The sequence below is a fragment of the Panthera tigris genome, chromosome B2, assembly GCF_018350195.1.
Source record: "Panthera tigris isolate Pti1 chromosome B2, P.tigris_Pti1_mat1.1, whole genome shotgun sequence".
Taxonomy (NCBI): Eukaryota; Metazoa; Chordata; class Mammalia; order Carnivora; family Felidae; genus Panthera; species Panthera tigris.
The window spans coordinates 71,833,178-71,855,619 of record NC_056664.1 but is presented as its reverse complement, the minus strand read 5'-3'; the positions used below and the strand labels follow the sequence as shown (position 1 = coordinate 71,855,619).

The 22,442-nt window shown below is 35.9% G+C and overlaps 1 protein-coding gene across 2 annotated transcripts in view; it reads right to left on the bottom strand.

The window, feature by feature from the left end:
• Window positions 1–10,411: 10,411 nt before the first annotated feature.
• BCKDHB (branched chain keto acid dehydrogenase E1 subunit beta) overlaps window positions 10,412–22,442 on the bottom strand; it is a 219,254-nt gene continuing 207,223 nt past the window's right edge. For both annotated transcript variants that reach the window (XM_042986716.1, XM_042986714.1), the window contains exons 10-11: window positions 12,931–13,079; window positions 10,412–10,637 (exon numbers count right to left, since the gene is read on the bottom strand). In XM_042986716.1, the coding sequence (XP_042842650.1) occupies window positions 12,939–13,079 (141 nt within the window). In that variant the 3' untranslated portion in view covers window positions 10,412–10,637; window positions 12,931–12,938. The remainder of the gene's footprint in view (window positions 10,638–12,930; window positions 13,080–22,442) is intronic.

Below are 22,442 nucleotides of genomic sequence, written 5' to 3'. Positions count from 1 at the left end.
TCTATTCAATTTCCTTTCTTTTCTTTTTTTTTCTCTTTTTCACTTCTTTTTCTTGAATACAGAAAGAGAAAAAATCATTTTTATTTTCACTTTTTATTAAAAATATTTTTAATTACTATATTTTTTACTTTTGTGTAAATTTTTTCAAATTCTATTTTCCTTCCATCATTTTTTTTAGTCTACTTCAGTGTATTCACTTTTTCAAATTTTCAAACGATTTACTTTTTTCTTTCCCTTTTTTCTTTTTCTTTTCTTTTTGAATGCAGAAAGAGAAAACCTTCATTTTTACTTTTAATTTCTATTAAAAATATTTTTCCTTAATTTTTTTGCTATTTTTTTGCTTTTATGTAAATTTTTTCAAATTCTATTTTACTTCCATCATTTTATTTTAGTCTAATAGAGTGTATTCACTTTTTCAAATTTTCAAGCGATTTCCTTTTTTTCTCTTTTTTCTCTTTTTCGTTTCCTTTCTTTTTCTTGAATACAGAAAGAGAAAAAATCTTTTATTTTTAATATTTATTAAAAATATTTTTCTTTAATTTATTTCTACTATATTATTTACTTTTGTGTAAAGTTTTTCAAATTCTATTTTACTCCCATCATCTCATTTTAGTCTACTTCAGTGCATTCATTTTTTCAAATTCTCAAACTATTCCCTCTCCCCCACCTCTTTTTTTTCTCTAATCTGTTAAACCACTTTCAACACCCAGACCAAAACATACCTAGGATCTAGCATCATTCATTCAATTTTTGTGTGTATGGGGGGGGGTTAATTTTTTAATTTTAATATTTTTTTTAATTTAATTTTTATACCTCATAATTCCTCTTCTCCCTTAAAAATGACAAAATTAAGGAATTCACCCCAAAATAAAGAGCACAAAGAAACGACAGCCAGGGTTTTAACCAACACAGACACAAGCAAGATGTCTGAACCAGAATTTAGAATCACGATAATAAGAATACTAGTTGGAATCGAAAATAGATTAGAATCCCATTTTGCAGAGATAAAAGAAATAAAATATACTCAGAATGAAATAAAAAATGCTATAACTGAGCTGCAATCATGGATGGATGTCACAGCGACAAGGATGGATGAGGCAGAACAAAGAATCAACGATATAGAGGACAAACTTATACAGAATAATGAAGCAGAAAAAAAGAGGGAGATTGAGGCAAAAGAGCATGATTTAAGAATTAGACAAATCAGTGACTCATTAAAAAGGAACAGCATCAGAATCATAGGGGTCCCAGAAGAGGAAGAGAGAGAAATAGGGGTAGAAGGGTTATGTGAGCAAATCATAATGGAAAACTTTCCTAACCTGGGGAAAGACACAGACATCAAAATCCAGGAATCACAGAGGACCCCCATTAGATTCAACAAAAACCGACCATCAACAACGCATATCATAGTCAAATTCACAAAATACTCAGGCAAGGAGAGAATCATGAAACCAGCAAGGGGAAAAAAGTCCCTAACCTACAAGGGAAGACAGATCAGGTTTGCAGCAGACCTATCCACAGATACTTGGCAGGCCAAAAGGAGTGGTAGGATATATTCAGTGTGCTGAATCAGAAAAATATGCAGGCAAGAATTCTTTATCCAGCAAGGCTGTCACTCAAAATAGAAGGAGAGATAAAAAGTTTCCCAGACAGACAACAATTAAAGGAGTTGGTGGCCACTAAACCAGCCCTACAAGAAATTTTAAGGGGGACTCTCTGAGTGGAGAAAAGAGAGAAAAAAAAAATATATATATATAATCTCAAAAGCAACAAAGATTAGAAAAGACCAGAGAAAACCACCAGAAACTCCAACTCTACAAGCATCATAATGGCAATAAATTCATATCTTTCAGTACTCACTCTAAATGTCAATGGACTCAATGCTCCAATCAAAAGACATAGGGTAACAGAATGAATAAGAAAACAAGACCCATCTATATGCTGTTTACAAGAGACCCACTTTAGACTTAAAGACAACTTCAGATTTAAAATAAGGGGATGGAGAACCATCTATCATGCTAATGGTCAATAAAAGAAAGCAGGAGTAGCCATACGGCTACTTATATCAGACCATCTAGACTTTAAAATAAAGACTGTATCAAGAGATGCAGAAGGGCATTATATCATAATCAAGGGGTCTATCCACCAAGAACACCTAACAATTGTAAACATTTATGCACCAAATATGGGAGAACCCAAATATATCAATCAATTAATCACAAACATAAAGAAACTCATCGATAGTAATACCATAATAGTAGACTTCAACACCCCATTCACAACAATGGACAGATCATCTAATCAAAAAATCAACAAGGGAACAATGGCTTTGAATGACACACTGGACCAGATGGACTTATCAGATATATTCAGAACATTTCATCCTAAAGCAGCAGAATATACATTCTCCTCTAGTGCACATGGAATGTTCTCCAGAATAGACCATATACTGGGACACAAATCAGCCCTAAGTAAGTACAAAAAGATCGAGATCATACCGTGCATATTTTCAGACCACAATGCTATGAAACTCGAAATCAACCACAAGAAAAAATTTGGAAAGGTAACAAATATTGGAGACTGAAGAACATCCTACTAAAGAATTAATGGGCCAACCAAACAGTTAAAGAGGAAATTTAAAAGTATATGGAAGCCAATGAAAATGATAACACCACAACCCCAATCCTCTGGGATGCAGCAAAGGCGGTCATAAGAGGAAAGTATGTAGCAATCCAGGCCTTCCTAAAGAAGGAAGAAAGATCTCAGATACACAACCTAACCTTCTGTCTTAAGGAGCTAGAAAAAGAACAGCAAATAAAACCCCAAAACAGCAGAAGACAGGAAATAATATAGATTAGAGCAGAAATTAATATCGAAGCCAAACAAACAAACAAACAAACAAACATAACAAAACCAGTAGAACAGATCAATGAAACCAGAAGCTGGTTCTTTGAAAGAATTAACAAAATTGATAAACCACCAGCCAGTATGATCAAGAAGAAAAAGGAAAGGACCCAAATAAATAAAATCAAGAATGAAAGAGGAGAGATCACAACCAATACAGCAGAAATACAAACAATAACAAGAGAATATTATAAGCAATTATATGCCAATAAAATGGGCAATCTGGAAGAAATGGACAAATTCCTAGAAACATATACACTACCAAAACTGAAACAGGAAGAAATAGAAAATTTGAACAGACCCATAAGCAGGAAGGAAATCAAATTAGTAATAAAAAATCTTCCAAAAAACAAGAGTCCAGGGCCAGATGGCTTTCTAGGGGAATTCTACCAAACATTTAAGGAAGAGTTAACACCTATTCTTTTGAAACTGTTCTAAAAAATAGAAATAAAAGGAAAACTTCCAAACTCTTTCTAAGAAGCCAGCATTACCTTGATTCCAAAACCAGACAGAGATCCCACTAAAAAGGAGAACTATAGACCAATTTCCCTGATGAACATGGATGCAAAAATCCTCAAGAAGATATTAGCCAACCAGCTCCAACATACATTAAAAAAAATATTCACTATGACCAAGGGATTTATACCTGGGATGCAGGGCTGGCTCAATAGCCACAAAACAATTAACGTGACTCATCATATCAATAAAAGAAAGGACAAGAACCATATGATCCTCTCAATAGATGCAGAGAAAGCATTTGACAGAATACAGCATCCTTTCTTGATAAAAACCCTCAAGAAAGTAGGGATAGAAGGAGCATACCTCAAGATCATAAAGCCACACATGAACCACCCAACGCTAATATTATCCTCAACGGGGAAAACCTGAGAGCCTTCACTCTAAGGTCAGGAACAAGACAGGGATGTCCACTCTTGCCACTGTTATTCAACATAGTATTGGAAGCCTTAGCCTCTGCAATCAGACCACACAAAGAAATAAAAGATATCCAAATCGGCCAGGAGGAGGTCAAACTTGCACTCTTCGCAGATGACATGATACTCTATATGGAAAACCCACAAGATTCCACCAAAAAACTGCTAGAATTGGTTCATGAATTCAGCAAAGTTGCAGGATATAAAATCAACTCACAGAAATCGGTTGCATTCCTATACACCAACAATGCCAACAATGAAGCGACAGAAAGAGAAATCAAGGAATCGATCCCATTTACAGTTGCACAAAAGACCATAAGATACCTAGGAATAAATCTAACCAAAGAAGTTAAAAATCTATACACTGAAAATTATAGAAAGCTTATGAAAGAAATTGAAGAAGACACACAAAAAAATGGAAAAATATTCCATGCTCCTGGATAGGAGGAACAAATATTGTTAAAATGTTGATACTATCCAAACCAATCTGCATATTCAATGCAATTCCTATCAAAGTAACACCAGCATTCTTCACAGAGCTAGAACAAATAATCCTAAAATTTGTATGGAACCAGAGAAGACCCCGAATAGCCAAAGCAGTCTTGAACAAGAAAACCAAAGCAGGAGGCATCACAATCCCAGACTTCAAGCTATACTACAAAGCTGTAATCATCAAGACAGTATGGAAGTGGCACAAGAACAGACACTCAGATCAATCGAACAGAATAGAGAACCCAGAAACGGACCCACAAACGAATGGCCAACTAATCTTTGACAAAGCAGGAAAGAATATCCAATGGAATAAAGACAGTCTCTTCAGCAAGTGCTGCTGGAAAAACTGGACAGCGACATGCAGAAGAATGAACCTGGACCACTTTCTTACACCATACACAAAAATAAACTCAAAAATGGATGAAAGACCTCACTGTAAGACAGGAAGCCATCAAAATCCTCAAGGAGAAAGCAGGAAAAAACATAGGTAGATGTTTTAAATGACCAAGAAAACATTTCAAAAATAATTATTCTAACTCTTTAGTCACTGTATCTTCTGAAGATTTTATAGTATAATAAAATATTTATGATAGCCAACTAGGCTTCAGCAAGAAACTGAAGGACTTTAAGCAAAACAAGACCTTAGTAATTATTTTCTTAAAGTGATGGAATAAAATATCCTAAAAACAAAGACATTTACTTATCAATACTATGGGTGAACAATTAGGTTATACTAAATAATTTTCTCCCATCAAACAAAGGACCTGACAGGATTAGCCATTGTAGGACCAGCCATTATGTGGCCTTTATTTGCTGATATTATGACAGGAAAAGATAAGATTCAGTAGGCAGAAAGGGAGAGGCTAGGACTTGAAGGTCCTTGGGTGGGGAAAAACACACATTTTGGGACACTGCTGGGAGCCTCTGACCGCAAGCCAACTCCCTGAGGCGTAGGTTCCTCTTCAGAATGTAGCAGACACCACTTACTCCCCCTCAGGTTTCCTTCAGGGATTTGACCTAACTAAAAATAAGTAGTAGACCCTAATACGTACCCACAAGGAATGGTATGGCCATAGACCACCTCTCATACAATGGAAATGAGCCAATCGAAAATGATTAGGCGTTTAGAGTTACCTAGCCAATAAGGTAGGACCTGAGAAGAAAGAAGGGGAAAGGAAAGGGGCCAAGCAAAACCCTATAAAACAAGGCCCCTTGCCTATAGTTTCGGGCATCCACTTTCAAATACTCCTTCTCTGTAAAGAGAGCTTTCATACAAGTCTTACTTTTTTTTTAATGTTTATTTTTATTTTTGAGAGAGACAGAGCATGAGCAGGTGAGGGGCAGAGAGACCGGGAGACATAGAATCCAAAGCAGGCTCCAGGCTCTGAGCTGTCAGCACAGAACCCAAAGTGGGGCTTGAACTCACTAACTGTGAAATCATGACCTGAGCTGAAGTCGGATGCTTAACCGACTGAGCCACCAAGGCGCTCCTACTATTCTTACTCTCTAATCTTATACTCTGATAAACTTTTGCCTGCTTCTCATTTTATTCTGTGTCTACCTCTTCATTCTTCCAAGGGGTGAGAGAGAGAACCCTGGACATTGAGGTAAAAAAATCCTGCAACTATATCATAATTACATAAAAACATATGTAATGTAATATTCTTTCACATGGTACAGACATTAAAAAATGAATGAAAACTTCCATTTTGATGAAAAAATAACTTTTACAATTTATTTTTCTCATTTGAAACTTTCTGCTTTTATTTGCTTTTTATTTTCTTTTATTCTATTTTCTTGTTTTTTAAAATTATTATTCTTGAGCTTCTTCCTCCTTTATTCTTGCAATCTTGGATTTCTACTTTTCTCGTGAAAAGATTTAAAGTCTACGATTTGACCTCGGAGTAAAATCTTGGCTGAAGCATATCAGTGATATTAAGTTGTCAATATTTTGTATTGTTTTACATTTCCTCCTTGGTTCCATAGTTACTTAGCTGGATATGTTTTTATTCTAAGTAGTTACAAATGTTTGCTATTAATTTGGAATATGGACAAAAAACATGGTGCTTTTTAATACTTTTTTTTTTTGCTTTTTAATATTTTTCTGTGTACCTTAGTATTCGATCAATTTTTTTAACTGCTATGTGTGCTTTAAAAGGTGATACAGTCTCTGTTTACAGGGACAAAGTTTAAGATATATTTCTGTTGACTCCATTCTATTATTTATTCCTATCTACTTCATCTAACAAATTTACAGTGGGATCACAAAGTTGTCTTCTACAACTATTCTGTCCATATTTTCCTTTTTATAAGTTTTGCTTACATTTTTATATTACACCCTTAGAACAAATAATCTGGGGCACCTGGGTGGCTCAGTCATTTAAGGGCCCAACGTTGACTCAGGTCATGATCTCAAGGTTCATGAGTTTGAGCCCCACATTGTGCTGTGTGCTGTCAGTGCAGTCCCAACTTCAGATCCTCTGTCCCCCTCTCTTTCGGCCCCTCCCTTGCTCATGCTTGTGTGCTCACTCTGTCGCTCAAAAATAAACATTAAAAAAAGAATCATTTAACTGTTATATCTTCCTTGTAGTATATTTTTTGTTACTATTGACTGCATACTTTTCTCCCCTTGTCTTTTACTTTGTCTGATATGAATTCTGCCACGTTTGTGTCCTTCATATTTATTTTTTGCCTAACTTTGACTTGTTCATTTTTAAACTTTAACCTCTCTAGGTCAACTTATTTCAAGATCCTTCCTTAGTATTTATCATTTAACTGGATTTTGTTTGTTAAGTCACTCTACATTCTTTCTTTTTTAACTAGGGAATTTACCCGGTTATATTTATAGTCATAATTGTTACATTTGGCCTCGCTTTTCCCTACTTTTCTTTCCTTGTTCTTTAAACATTTTTTTCCCCATTTTCTTTGCTAGGGATGTTTCTTAATTAAGTTTGCATCTTAGAATCTAGCTCAGTACCTTGCCATGACAAGTATCCACTACAACATTTGTGGAATTAATTAGTAAGTATAGCATAGATGGTTTGTACAATGCTATGAAAGATACACATGCTGCTTTTAACCGTATTAGTGATTAATTTTCGGAGCATTTAGAAACCAATCTTAAACTTTCAAGACTAACAAGAGAATAATAAAGTTCTACTCCTCTTTATTGAAACTGAAGAATTTGGCACTTCTGAATTCCTCTTGGCAAACCTACTACTCTAATCTTTGTCAATTTAAGTCACATTTATTATCACCACCATTTTCTTATTTTTACAATAGGGAACATTTGTTTTGCATAAAAAGGGTAGTTAAGACAATTGTTTTAGATATAGATCTTTTTATTTAACTTGTTTTCATTCTTACTTCCAGTCTTTTCCAGCTATGATTTCCTCATTCTTGTTCTTATTTTCTCATTTTCCTGGCAAATATCTTTAATTATGATGTTCAGGGAGGTATCAGGTATCAGGGTTTCTAAATCTTTGCCCATGTATGAACATTTTCTATTTCTTTCCAAACTAGATGGCCTCGGGGAGTGTATCAGAGTCTCCAAACCTCACGTCTCTCTGGAAATTCTGACAGGATGGCTTTGGGGTCACGCTTCTCACTCCTCAGCCAAGCATTTCTGCTAAAGGCAACACTGTGTGCCTAGCTGGTTAACACCCATTAGGTATATCCTCAGGTATACTTGAAATAGGTACAAGTGTGAGAACCAGTCTTTCAGAATTTAGCGTTGTTGACAAGGCTGAGGCCAAGTTTTGTTTCTGCAGGGGTAACCCGACTTTCCATTCTGAGGCATCGGATGGGGCTGGGCCAGGGCCATCTCTGTGGCTAGTGCTGAATGGCACTGGGGTTGGCAGCCCCTCCAGAGCCACATGCAGTGGGGCGGGAGTTCCCAACAAATGTTCTCAAACAAACATCAGTTCTGTTACTAGAAGGTGGGGGGTAGGGATGCCTGGCAGCTGGAAACCACACATGTCCACCACAGGCAAGCTGATGGGAAAGGGATTTCACTCGACCAAATGTGGACCCTCTATAGGGTATCTTCTCAGTATTCTTACTCAGAGTTTCTAGATTATGTGACTTAAACCTAAAGGGTTGAACTGAGGTCATTTTCTTGATCTTGTGCTTGTGATCTTGATCTTGTGTTTTTTCCAATGGATACAGGTCTGTACATGTAACTTGGGTAATACCTATCCGTTGTATAGAATGTGGACGTTAATCATGTTTTTTTCCTAAAGGAATTGGGAAGTATGAAGTGTAGAAGATTACCTTCACTTATATATCCATGTTGTCCCAGAGAGTGTGGCTTTCCTGTGCTGAGCTGAGAGTCCTGGGGACTTGGAATTTAGTGTTCATGTAACACCTCCTAGGTGTCTCATTCCACCATTCTCACTTTTATAGTGTGAAGCATTTGCGTCATGTAAAGAAAATGTACTTATCACAATTATTTAGATGTATATATCCTCTGCCACAAACTGAGTTTAATATTAACTGTAACTCATTTATTTTGGGAGGGAAAAGGGTGTTTAGTGGTGGGGACTGAAGGGCTAACTGGAAGGGGAAATGCCTTGGAACTCAGGCTCCTAGTGCGTAGATTATCCGCACAGTTGTCTTCATGCTTGGTATTTCAAAACAGAGTAACAGAAAATAAAATTAAAATGGCTTAAGGGGAAATTCTTACAAGACCAGATGAATAGAAGAAATAGTATTTAGAAGATATCAAAGGCAATTAACTTAAAATAAGTAGCTTTAACTAAAATTATAAATTATATCAACTAAAAAACCTAGTGCAGCTAAAACAAATATGTTTGAATAGAACCCATTATAGGCCAAGATATGGTTGACTACTGCATATTTCCTGGCTTTCCTAGGCTGACCATGTGAGTTAAGAGTTTCCCGCAAGGATGCCTCATGACTTTGGAGGACAGTGAAAACAAAGTCAAGGTCCATGTTGAGTTTTGGCATCTTAAACTCAGAATGTCTTGTCTCATAAGCCAACTGGATTCACTAAATGTCTTCCAAACTTGTTGCTGACAAATACATCTTTTCCCATTCTATAATATACAGGTGTTTCTATTTTTAAACCAAGCACAGGGCTTTATTTTTACCCTAGCAAGTGCTCTGGTTCTTTATTTCAGCCCATTGCTATATATAATCTGTGATAAAGTGCCTTTAATTTACCTCCAAGTTTCTTGCTATCTACAAATATCACTGTAGATTTCTGTATCCTCCAAATATATCTGATAAAAATGAACAGAACACAACTTTTTAAACTGTAGTTTTAAAGTAAAATAAACATTTGTCATCATAAGAAAATATCCATTATCTTCATAGAGAAAGGAAAATGCTATATGACCCTATTTCTCTGATTTGTAGGGAGGTGGATCTTTCTGCTGGGACTGGTGAGAACAAACTTTTCTGGAATCTACGGAAGGGGCGACAGACCTCACGGCACCATCTGTGAGGGCCGGGCCCGCAGAGATGAGGTGTTCGGCGAAGGTTCCTGAGGCTGTTCAGGCCTGTCTCAAACTATGACGAAGGGCAGGGTGAGAAATGAGGGGCCCTGGCAATGTCCCCAGCCCAGAGGTTTCCTCTGCCAGAGCATTTGTTGTTGCTCATGTTGTTCTGCTTTCATCTACGTAATACTAGAAAGGGCATGGAAAAAGATATTTGCTTTGCAACATCATGGCAAAAAAAAAAAAAAAAAAAAAAAAAATTCCAACTGTATCAAAAGCTTGGCAATTTTATAACAAAAAAAGGCTCATACTGTCCAGCTCCCACAATTGGGAAGCGAGGCAGCAAGGATAATCCTGCCACGCCTGCCAGCTTCTGGAGAAAAAGTGAGTATGTCCATCAGTGGATCTTGTTGAGACAAGAGAGAAGGACGAGGAAAAATATTCCACAAGTTTCATACATACAACCATCTTAACCACAAAGAACTATAATAAATATAATGAATTTGAAAATCTGCATTTCTAAACATTTCACTTTCATTTAGATTTAATTGACAAGATAATCTATTACTCTGACTAAAATTCTTTTAACTAATGAAAAAAAAAAAAAAGGACACATGACCTGAGGACAATCTGATTTTGCTTTATTGAATATTATCCCAATCCAATATTTACAGATGTAATTAAATGGAATTTATAAGACTACCAAGTGGAACATTTAAAAAAGTTAATCTGAGACACTCTTACTGGAAATCATCGATTCATATGTGTTAATACCATAACTAATTTAAAATTTTCAGCCATTATCCAAGGTGGTTCAGTTCATAAAAACTCTTTTCAAGAAGAGAGAAGTCTGAGGAAATAAAAAGAAAAATGTTCAGAAAAATATTTCCATATCTAGTCACAATCTTCCAGTTTTTCTGTAAAAGAAATTCGATAACAATTATAGACATTCTGGCCACCACGAACTAACAGATTTCTTAACTGCATGACTATTTTCCTCAATGCCATATTTTGCTTTAAGCACAGAAAAACTATTTCTTCTTTTGTCATGTTTTCATGATAGGCTTAACCATTTTTTTATGTTTAAAAAGAAATGTGTATCCAAATTTAAATCAGCACCTAAATACTATGGCCACACATTATTATTACCTTGACTGTCCATTAGAGATGGTCCATGGAAGGTATAGGATGGACAACAAAGATGGCGTTCCTCTAACTAGTCATAGGTGTGACTTACTGTAGAAGCCAGTGGCTTTCATAGACATTCAGAGGACACCAGATCTACTGTTGTCTGAAAGAACACCAGGGATATGTTCCTGGTGTTTGGGACTAAGGGCCCAAATTTACATCTGCAACATTGTCAGGGCCCAAAAAATTGGGGATCACAGTGGCAGATTGGGGGGGGGGATTTTTTTCTCTCTCTGTACAAATTTAAAGGTATGTCTCTGCTTTTAGGTGGGCTAGGTTTACTCCTCAAACACAGAATTCAAGAACGACAGAATTTCTTATCTTGAAGAAGTATGTGCTTACATTACTACACAGAGTCTATTCTCCCTTTTTCTTAGCAAGATGGTGGTTCTTCAAAATGTATTGTTATTACTATTTTTAGATATTAAAATGTAAATATCACATGTTAATATTCAAACGTTAAATCTAAAATTTAATCCTATCTATGTATTTCAAAAATGTCAAGATAAAATAAAGCAGTGTGTCAGTGATAGTAACTTCTGTATTAAAGCCCTGAAAACGAAACAGTTTTTAATGGTATTCATTTTCGCTAGAACAATACTGCCAAAGGGGTAAGCATGACATGAAAAATCGTAATGAATAAATATCAATTTATTATCCACAATTTAAAAACATTCACTTTAAAAGAAAAAAGAAATAAAAACATTCACTTGGGGGAGCCTGGGTGGCTCCGTCGGTTAAGTGTCAGACTCTTGATTTCAGCTCAGGTCCTGATCTCACAGTTCGTGGGTTGCAGCACTGTGTTGGGCTCTGTGCTGACAGTGCAGAGCCTGCTTGGAATTCTCTCTCTTTCCCTCTCTCTCTACCCCTCCCCCTTCTCTCAAAATAAATAAATAAACTTTAAAAAAGCCAAAACATTCACTTGCCAAAAAGGAATCTGGAAATGGCGGTGGTTCTGGATTCTTTTAAGTGAAACTTCCCTAATACACAATAAATAAGTTTCCTGCTCAACAAACCTGTTTTTAGATAATACAAATTTTATGTTATGGATCATCATATAGTTTAATTCACTGGAGTCCACATTAATGGTGCTTGAAGGCCCATTTTTTAATTTTTTTTCAACGTTTTTTATTTATTTTTGAGACAGAGAGAGACAGAGCATGAACGGGGGAGGGGCAGAGAGAGAGGGAGACACAGAATCGGAAACAGGCTCCAGGCTCCGAGCCATCAGCCCAGAGCCTGACGCGGGGCTCGAACTCACGGACCGTGAGATCGTGACCTGGCTGAAGTCAGACGCTTAACCGACTGCGCCACCCAGGCGCCCCTGAAGGCCCATTTTTAAGTAACAGAAATTAACCCTCTTCATGAACAGTTTAAATAGCTGATAAAAATATACAGAAATGAGGATAAAACTGGAACAGTGGAGCAAGGTATATTTGCAATCCAACCATGGCACAGAGCATATGCACCTTCCTCTTTATTGATTCCTCAATGTTAATATGTGCACACATCTGTTTTATAGATATCCGATAATACATCAGATAATAATAATCGATGCGTTTCTATTCAATGTAAATATACCACTATGAATGTGAACTTTTTTCTTAAGTCCACATTTTGTTTTAGAAATTGCCAACACATTGATGACCATTGCCATTGGTTAATAGTATTCATGGGTGGGGTGCCTGGGTGGCTCAGGTAGTTAAGCCTCCGACTTTGGCTCAGGTCATGATCTCAGGGTTCGTGGGTTCGAGCCCCGTACCAGGCTCTGTGCTGACAGCTCGGAGCCTGGAGCCTGCTTCGGATTCTGTATCTCCCTCTCTCTCTGCTCCTCCCCCATTCGTGTTCTGTCTCTCTCTCTCTCTCAAAAATAAATAAACTTTAAAAAATTTCGTAAAAATGGTACATTCATGAGAGTGGCATGCTAGCTTTCTCAAAATGCAGGGCAGACTTACCAGTATGGTTAATAGTTGATCATTTTTCGGAGGGCATCATAGCACTTCCATTTGTCTGGGATGTAGAATGGCTCAAAAATGTGAGGAAATGGTGTGTCATACCCACATACTCTTGATATAGGAGCCTCTAGGTTCAGGAAACATTCTTCCTGCAGAGAAGAACACAGATAGTTAACTTCAAGAATATTCTCTTTTATTCACAGAGATGAAATGTTTTCATTTAGAATACGGTTTTATCCAAGGGCATTAAAATAATTAAGTATATTTTAATGTAAAAAAAAAGTTAAAAAATAAAGTAACAAACAGCATGTTGGGCTCAATCCCAATTTTACTTAAAATGTTTTCATCTACAGGCATTTGAATTTATGCCTACACATACCTCTACCGCTTAAGTCTAATTGGGATTATACCAAACACGCTGTCCTACAAATACAAGTGTAAGTCATGACAAAATCATAATGAAATGTTCACAGGAAACTCTGCGGCTTAAAATTAGTGATGGTATATGTTTTTTCTTGTTTCCTGTGTTTTTCTAGTTGTGTATGCAATGGACATGCATTATGTTCATAATCTATGTTTGTAATTATTCTACACTGCCACACTGAACATCTACCAGTTACTTAGCTGTGCCTGCATTCTCTCATGGCTAGGCTTCTGTAGATGCTGATGGTTCCCTGCCCAAGTCACTGCCCAAGCCCATCACTCTCTGCCTGACTGATGTGTGCACATCTCTCAGATATCATGTTAGGAGTCACCTCTGCAGGGAAGCCCTCCTTGGTGGCACTTCCCCAACCCTGCACCACTGATAAGAGAGGGGCTTCTGCCCCGAGCTCTCGCAGAACTGAACTCAGAAAGATCAGCAAGTTGCCTAATTATCTGTCTCTCCTGAGAGACAATGAACTCCATGAAGCTAGAGCTCTGGTTCAAAAATGTAAAATCCCAACCACAGAAGAATCCTGTAGGAAATTATCTTCAGGGGGAAAAAAAAAAGTTATTCAGGTGGCAAATTCATACTTAAAATTTTTAGGAGGTTAAAAAAATCTGAAGAGAGATATATGATTAAACTATTCCTATGAAAATGATATTAATGTTACCATTCACAGCTATTACCTCAAATTAAATCTTAGGTGTTTTCCGAATGTTGCCAGAAAGAAGGGGAGTGGAGGTGTTGAGCAAAGTGAGAGGGAGGGAGGTACAGGCCTCCAGTTAGAGAATGAGGTAAGTCACGGGAATAAAAAGCAGAGCGTAAGGAACACAGTCAATGATACTGTAATAGCCATGTAATGGGAGGCAGCCACACTTGTGGAGAACATAGAATGATGTATAAACTTGTCAAATTACTAAGTTGCATGCCTGAAACAAATGTAGCACCGTGTGTCAACTACACTAAAACAAAACAAAACAAGAGCAACAACAACAGAACCCTTAGGTTTTTTTATGCACCTGCATTCTACATTACCTTGCTTTACAAAGGATTTGAGGTTCACCTTTCCTTACGTATTGTACCTAATTGCACTTTATTTTTTTTTGCTTAACACAAATGTTTTATTTTTTTAAAGTTTTCATTTAAACTCCAGTTAACATACAGTATAATATTAGTTTCAGGTGTACAATACAGTGACTCAACACTTCTGTACAATAGCCGGTGCTCATCACAAGTGCACTCTTTAATCCCCATCACCTATTTCACCCCTCCTCCCCACCCACTGACCCCTCTGGTAACCATCAGTTTGTCCTCTATAGTTAAGAATCTGTTTCTTGATTTGCCTCTCTCCTTTGTTTCTTAATTTTCACGTATGACTGAAATCATATGGAATTTGTCTTTCTCTAACTTATTTCACTTAGCATAATACTCTCTAGCTCCATCCACATCATCGCAAATGATAAGATTTCATTCCTTTTTATGGCTGAGCAATATTCCATTGTGTGTGAGTGTGTGTGTGTGTGTGTGTGTGTGTGCATGCGTGTGTGTATACATGATTTAAAAATATATTTTACATATTTATAATATGTGTGTGTATATATATGCATGCCACCATATACATACACCACATCTTTAACCATTCATCAGTCAATGGACATTTGGGCTGTTTCCATAGTTGGCTATTGTATTATTTTGACATTTTCATTTGAGCAGAAAGTTTTACATGAAGGAAACATGACAACTCATGTTCAATACCTATCCTCTGTGGATATTTCTTCAAGTGACAAGCATATTAGGGCAGAAAGAGCCTGGGAACAGAACAAATTAGCATCAAGATACAACTGGCCATTAACAGACCTCACTCTGCCCCCATAACCACTGTGGTTTATATTATCAAACACCAAGTAAGTGCTAGTTTTTCCTCACAACAGGAAATCTTCATTAACAACTTGAGAACACTATATACATAAGGCTTAAAGAGTAACCTAAGAAATTCCACTACTAATATGCTAAAAAAAACACAAACAAACAGGTGGATTGTTTCTTGACTGCAACAAGTAATTTTAAAGGGATTTAAATTGTTGATGTGGGATTAACTCAGTTTTATTACTTTAATTGATATGGGCTTTTCCCCATCTTCCCTGATTATTTTACTCTTCATAACTGCAAGTACAGAAAATCAAAGGTAAAACATTTTACTAAATGCCCTTGACTTTACACCTGCTATAAAATACTGCTCTTTCAAAGTTGGAAAGCTGGGCTACAACAGAACGATCTGCCAGTATTTGTGAAAATGACTCCCTTTAACATAATGACTAACATCATCAAACTTTTTTTTCAAATAGCAATGCTCCTAATTCCTCAAGAATGTTAAAGTCACCCTTTACAAGATACATCTGTGTGTACAAAACAGATGAACATAAGGGAAGCAAAGGTAATGAAAAAAAAAAAAACAGGTAGGGGGACAAAACATAAGAGACTCTTAAATATGGAGAACAAAATAGAGAGTTACCGGAGGGGTTGTGGGAGGGGGGATGGGCTAAGTGGGTAAGGGGCATTAAGGAACCTACTCCTGAAATCATTGTTGCACTGTATGTTAACTAACTTGGATGTAAATTTAAAAAAATAAATTAAATTTAAAAACAAAAACAAGATACTTCTGTGTGTTTGCATGGGCACAGAAAAAGGTCTGAAATGTCACACTTAAACTATAACCAGTGGTCACCCTCTGAGGCAAAGAGGTTTTCGAGAAAGGACTCTACTTCACACTTCAAATGTATTGTTTGAGTTTTTATGAAACAGTATTACTTTCGTAATTAAATGACACTGACATAAAAGAGTAAAGGATCACCTTCTTTATGTGAATAAAAATTACTATTTTATGTTAGTTTTGTAACTTTATACATAGCATTTCCTTAATTTGGAAATAATTACTGTACATTAAATGGAATTAAAGGATTATAAAGTACTATATGTAAATATATAAAGTATATTTTTAACATCATGGAGGATAATATAAGGATAGATAACAGAGGACTATGGCTCAATTTTTGTAAGGATAGGCCCTAACCAATTGAAACAGTTTGAAATTTTAATGCTTTGCTAACTGAAGTAATATTAGAGATTTAAGTTATTCCTTCCACGGACTTGTGTTAAAACTTCTTGTAAAGAGATTGGAAATAAGATGTTTGGGTCAAGCAGCTGCACACAGTGACTTCCTACTGAACTGGTTCATACACAAATGATTTATGTGTGGCTATGTTTCTTTCTGCAACCATCAAAACAGGGCAACCTTGTTCACCCTGTTTTTTTCATACAGAAACTATATTCACACTCACATTTACAAAAAAATATTTGAATTTCATCAGCAGATTTGTAGATCAATGTACCAGATTAATCCTCCAGAAATCATATCTCTATTATATATCACATTATGACACCATAATTATCGTAACCATGTACCTGAATTTCCAAGACAGGCCAGATTAACTGTATTTTTCTTTTCCATTGACTGAATAAGTACACTCATATTTTAAAAACTGATGTTTTCTTGGAGTTCCTGGATGGCTCAGTTAGTTAAGTGGCCACCTCTTGATTTCAGCTCAGATCATGATCTCATAGTTCATGGGATGGAGCCCCTCGTCGGGCTCCGTGCTGGGTGTGGAGCCTACTTAAGATTCTCTCTCTTCTCTTCTCTTCTCTTCTCTTCTCTTCTCTTCTCTTCTCTTCTCTTCTCTTCTCTTCTCTCCTCTCTCTCTCTCTCTCTCTCTCTCTCTCTCTCCCCACCACCATCCCCCCAGGCCCTCTCCTGCTCATACACACATGCTCTCTCTCTCTCTCTCAAAAATAAACAAATAAAAACTATGATGATTTTTCATTCAAAAAGAGTAACTCACATAAAATTAAAGAAAAAATAATTACCTAACCCACAGAATTGTGAGAACTACAGGTCTTGTCCAGCACAGGGGCTAACATGGGAAACATCGGTTTCTGCTCCTCTCCTTGGAGAGCTTGTATGTGGAGCAGCTCAGTCCACATGGGACAATTACAGATGTAACTGTGAGGTTCCAAAGCAGATTACAGTGTAATATGTAACCAGGGACATCAGAAGAGAACCCAGACAGGTGCCAAGAGAAACTTTTCTTCAGCTATTCATGGTCCTAAGTATCACCATGGATCCAGTGAGAAGGAGTGTACATGAACCCTGAAGCAATCGCCTAGTTACACTTACATTTTGTTGTGGTGTGTGCTTTCACATAGTAATCAGGTGCTTAAAAGGAAACAGAAATTCCTTCCAAAAGACCATTGTGTGACATTCTAGTATATGGTATTCAAAATTTACTTCTGAATATCTGTCATTCTGAGAATTTTTTTTTCTAAAATATGTTAACAATAGGGCGCGTGGGTGGTTCAGTCAGTTAAGCATCTGACTCTTGGTTTTGGCTCCGGTCATGATCTTGTGGTTCATGAGTTCAAGACCCGCATGAGGCTCCACACAGAGCATAAGCCTGCTTAGGATTCTATCTCTCCCTCTCTCTCTGCCCCGCCCCTACTCTTGCTCTCCCTCTTTCAAAAAAACAAACAAACAAACAAAGAAAAAAAAAACCTTTAAAATAAAATGTTAATAATAGTAACCAGTACTAACGATGTAACAGGAATGGTACTTAATGAATTATACTTTATATTTTATCTCTAACAAATCTATGAGGTAGGTATTATATTCCATTTCGCAGATGAGGAAATCAAGGTGAAAGAATTTGTCCAAGGTCAAATAGCTACATACATAGCCAATTAAGATTCCAACTGGACTGCAAAGCCTGTGTTCCTAGTCACTCTTCTGCAAAATGACTATTGAGGATAGTAATAACAAGAAAGATGATAGATAGATAGATAGATAGATAGATAGATAGATAAAAATAGGAATAAAGAAGAATGGTAAAATAGAAAGCAGGCTGGGATGGAGGTTTTAGAACAGAGTCTCAAGAGGCATAATGGGTTAAATGCAGTCTTATACATAAGGAAGGCAGAGGCTAAGACATGTAAAGAACTTGAAAAGCACACCTGTAAGCCTAAAAGTCACACATAGAGCAATAAACAGATGGTCCCGGGTATCAGCAACCTCCTGAGTTATCCTAAGTGATTTAAATCAACATAACTTAAATTGTTTATATATTAGCCATCTGGGTTGCTATGCATATTATAACCAGAAAAGGAAGCAGACAATCTGAAATAACAATTCCAAATCATAAAAACTATAGATGCGAACGAAATATATTCTTTATTTGCCTATTTGTAACAAAACAAAACAAAGTTTTAAGATAGCAGAGGACAGAGATCCTGCATATTTTTTAGCAGGTAAGAGGGAACAAGTAAAAATTAATTAAATTGGATCCATTATTGTTTTAAGAAAAATAAAATTAACAATACATTTCTAAAAATTAAGTGTACTACATTCAGTCCTGTGTTTTAGTGACTGTAATATAGATTGTATAGTATGTGCATGCAAATATGAATATATTAGGGCTTTCATGGGATCTCACAAAATCTCTCAACACGTAACCTCATCTCCCCATTAAAGTTTTAAGTATATCAACCATAAATTCTCCTGTCACAATGTCACAGGAGTTATGGCACTGAAATCAGTCTCAGGCATTCCACATTGTGGCTTCAATCACTCTCTCCACAAATCTTTTCACTGTTTTTATGGCAAAGCTGTGTAATATAATTGATACAGCATGGAATTTGGAAGTCTATTTAAAGGGAATCTTTGTTTTCCTATGATTTCATTTTTCCAAACCCCTGTTTACTCAATAGCAAATTAGAGGTATTGAAAAATATTATATTATCCTATTGTTTCATAACTCTATTGTTACTTTGCCTATTTGCGTCTCCAGATTGTGCAGTAGCATATGAAGAGTACCAGGTTTCAAGCTTGACACATCATAGTGCTCAGTAATTGCTAGGTTTTTGTTTTCTCTTAAGATTTTCTAAGTTATAATAAACACAAAGTATTTGAAATGATAGATCAAATCATCAATGAAGAGAAGATTCTGGTACACAGAACGGTCAACACTGAGAAGTAATATCCCTTATAGCACTGTGCCTGAAGAGCTACCCTTTACTGGAGACTTACTAAGCCTTAAAAAATGTAAGAAAATACCAAAAATAACTAAGTGCTGTATGAGGAAGGAGGGTAGAAATCGCTGAGGTTATGAGAGAAACAGGCTACATTCAGGCCTCAAGGAAAGCAAGGGTCCGGTGCTGCCCCCTGGTGGGAGTCAGGGAATGTGGACACAAATTGCCAGTTCCTGGGGCTGGAATGACAGATTGTGTGGCTAGATAAGAAAGTCAAGAGCTCTGGAAATGGTTAAAAAAATCTACCCCCTCTCCCCCAGAAGAACATAATTTCCCAGCAGGGCCACTATAGAAAAGTAGGCTGTCAGCTACTGGATGGTTACAAGTAAAAGAGCCCAATCTAATTGAATGTAATCAGGGCATATATACTTTGAAAAACAGTAAAGAATAAAGACCATGCAGTATCATTTGATTTAGTTTTAAAGTAACCATTTGGTTTTGCTTTTTATTTCAAGGCAAACCTAGGCTTGGATTTCTTTCTAGGAAAAATTCTGGATAATTTTTATTCAGTTCTTCTAATGACAGAAAGTTGGATACAGCCTATTGTGTAAGACCACATACCTTCTTGAGTTGGAAAGTTGTGAAAAAAAGTTAAAAGTGAGATAAGAAAACTTCAGTGTTTTTTATGTATGTACCTAATTTCTTATAGCTGATATAGGCTGTTTACATTACTTAAATTTTCCTGAAAAACTAATTTTTCTAAACATTTAATGGAAGGTCAGAAAGGCAGGACACTGTAATGAGAAACACATCACAAGTCGGAATAGGCATACATTGCCTATAGGATTACCTGATAAATCAAGATTTTATGTTCCTCCTTGGAATAATGAGAAACATCAGTTCATTACTTAATTTCAAAGTTATAGCTCAGAAATTGATTTTTAAATTACTTTGCAAACAAAAAGGTCCCAAATATATCACATAATCATTATTATGCCACCAATAACCCATTTAAACTATGAGAATATATTTTGTTTCCAAGAGGGGGATAGGATGGGAGTAAATTAAGCTATAAATGTAATAAGCACCAAGCCAGACATAGATCATAGAGTTATCATTTCTTCTCTAGGAGAAAAAGAATAATACACAGCTTTAAATGATTTTGGATGTGCTTACTTTCCAACCTGAATTCCAATACCATTTAGTCCTAATTTAGTTAAACTGTTAAATTAACAATAGAACAAGAGATTTTGCTTCTAAGTTCAATTAGTTGTCTAGAGGTCATAATGAGCAGTGCAAGAGTAAAACTCTAAAAAATATGAAAAAGACCTGAATATACCAGATGATGTAAACTTGATAGCCATAAAGTCAACGAACTTCGAGACTTAAGTTGATTAGTCTTATCTATGTAAGGCTAGACATCATCCAGCCTCCCAATACTATCAGAGAATATTTGTTTTAAATTTGATTTAAATCTGCCATCAAAACTTGCCCATAGCCAAAACATGAGCTTTAGCAGATGAGAAAAAAATGATTCTGGTGTCTTGAATCACACTTCCTTAGCAAATGAGTCACAGAAACCTGTGAAGGCACTATGCCAGCAACTCCAAATTAATTTCATTACTGAATTAAATAAATACAACTTTTACTAATGTAACATATTATTTTTCATTTAAATAATGGTTTAAGTAGTATGTATCATGTTTTTAAAATATAGCTTAGAAGACATATTAGGCTGTACCAATTTTCCACATAACACAGACCTATGAAATTAAATCTTCAGATAGCACAGTCCCTAATTTGCCCTCAAACATTAGAGTTACGTTTATTTTATGTTTCTAATACCATATGCACACAAGATGCATTCAACAAACACTTGTTGATTTGAAGCTTCTCACGTTTAAAACACAGCTGAACCAGTACAACTAACTGAAACAGTATATGAGTAATATAATTTTATCTAGCTTTCTATAATACCTAAAAACATGTATAGTCTGTCCCAAAAACATGTATTTCAGCAAGGCTTCTCTGTAGAATCATAATCTTGACTAAATTAAAAGCTGAGATTTCTATTATTTAACTTCGCTGAAATGTCTTCAGTATCTGAGGACTTAAAAAAAAAATCCCATTTCTTCCTCTTGAATGCAAATTACTGGCAATCTGGTACAATTTTTGTTTTCTATGATTTCTTTAGCTAAAGAATGGAGCTGAATTCTAAATTAGGATTTTCATTTAAATTCAAATTCCATTTTTAAAATGGAAGCTTATTTTCTGAAGTTAGAAATATTATTTCTGAACTAAATGTGTTTCCCTGGATATAGGCTGCTACCTAAAACAAAGTTGGAGTATGATATTAAAATCTGCATAGAAACGATTCATGCCTCAAATTCTATAGTCGTTAAGATATAAACATGTTACTATAAAATTATCTATGAATCTCAATATATTAACTGTGGAAACTAAAGTAGAACACATTTTAAAATCAAACTATAACATTAAAACAAACGATTTATTATATAAAAGGGATTGCTTTTGTTTCTCAGAATGATGGCTTTTATAAATTTCACTGTTTTAAAATCAGAAAATAAGTGAAAGTAAGTGATAACTCATGTCTACAATTTCTGATGTTTTCTAAAACCACTTTTTAAGAAAGTACATAGTGTTCATTATAGCCCAGGGACTGAACTAACTACTTTACAAACACTAACTCATTTTTGTTGTTCATAAAAACTAAATTAGCAACCACAGAGGTAAAACTAGCACCCCATCCAAACCACTTTGGTTTTCCAGGTAAAACCGGTACAAGTTTGGTTCTGCTTCCCAACTTTGCCCCAGATACTGTCTTGAGCTGCCGCATCACCTTCACCTGACCAGCACGGTGAGAAACAGCAGCTAAAAAGGTCATTTCTTCATTAAGTCTTCCTGCAAAGAAGCATCGTGCTTATTTGCAGCAGTCAGTCTGTTCTGTTCTGAGGCTTTAAAAGTTCAAAATTTAAAGTTAAGATTCTTTTCA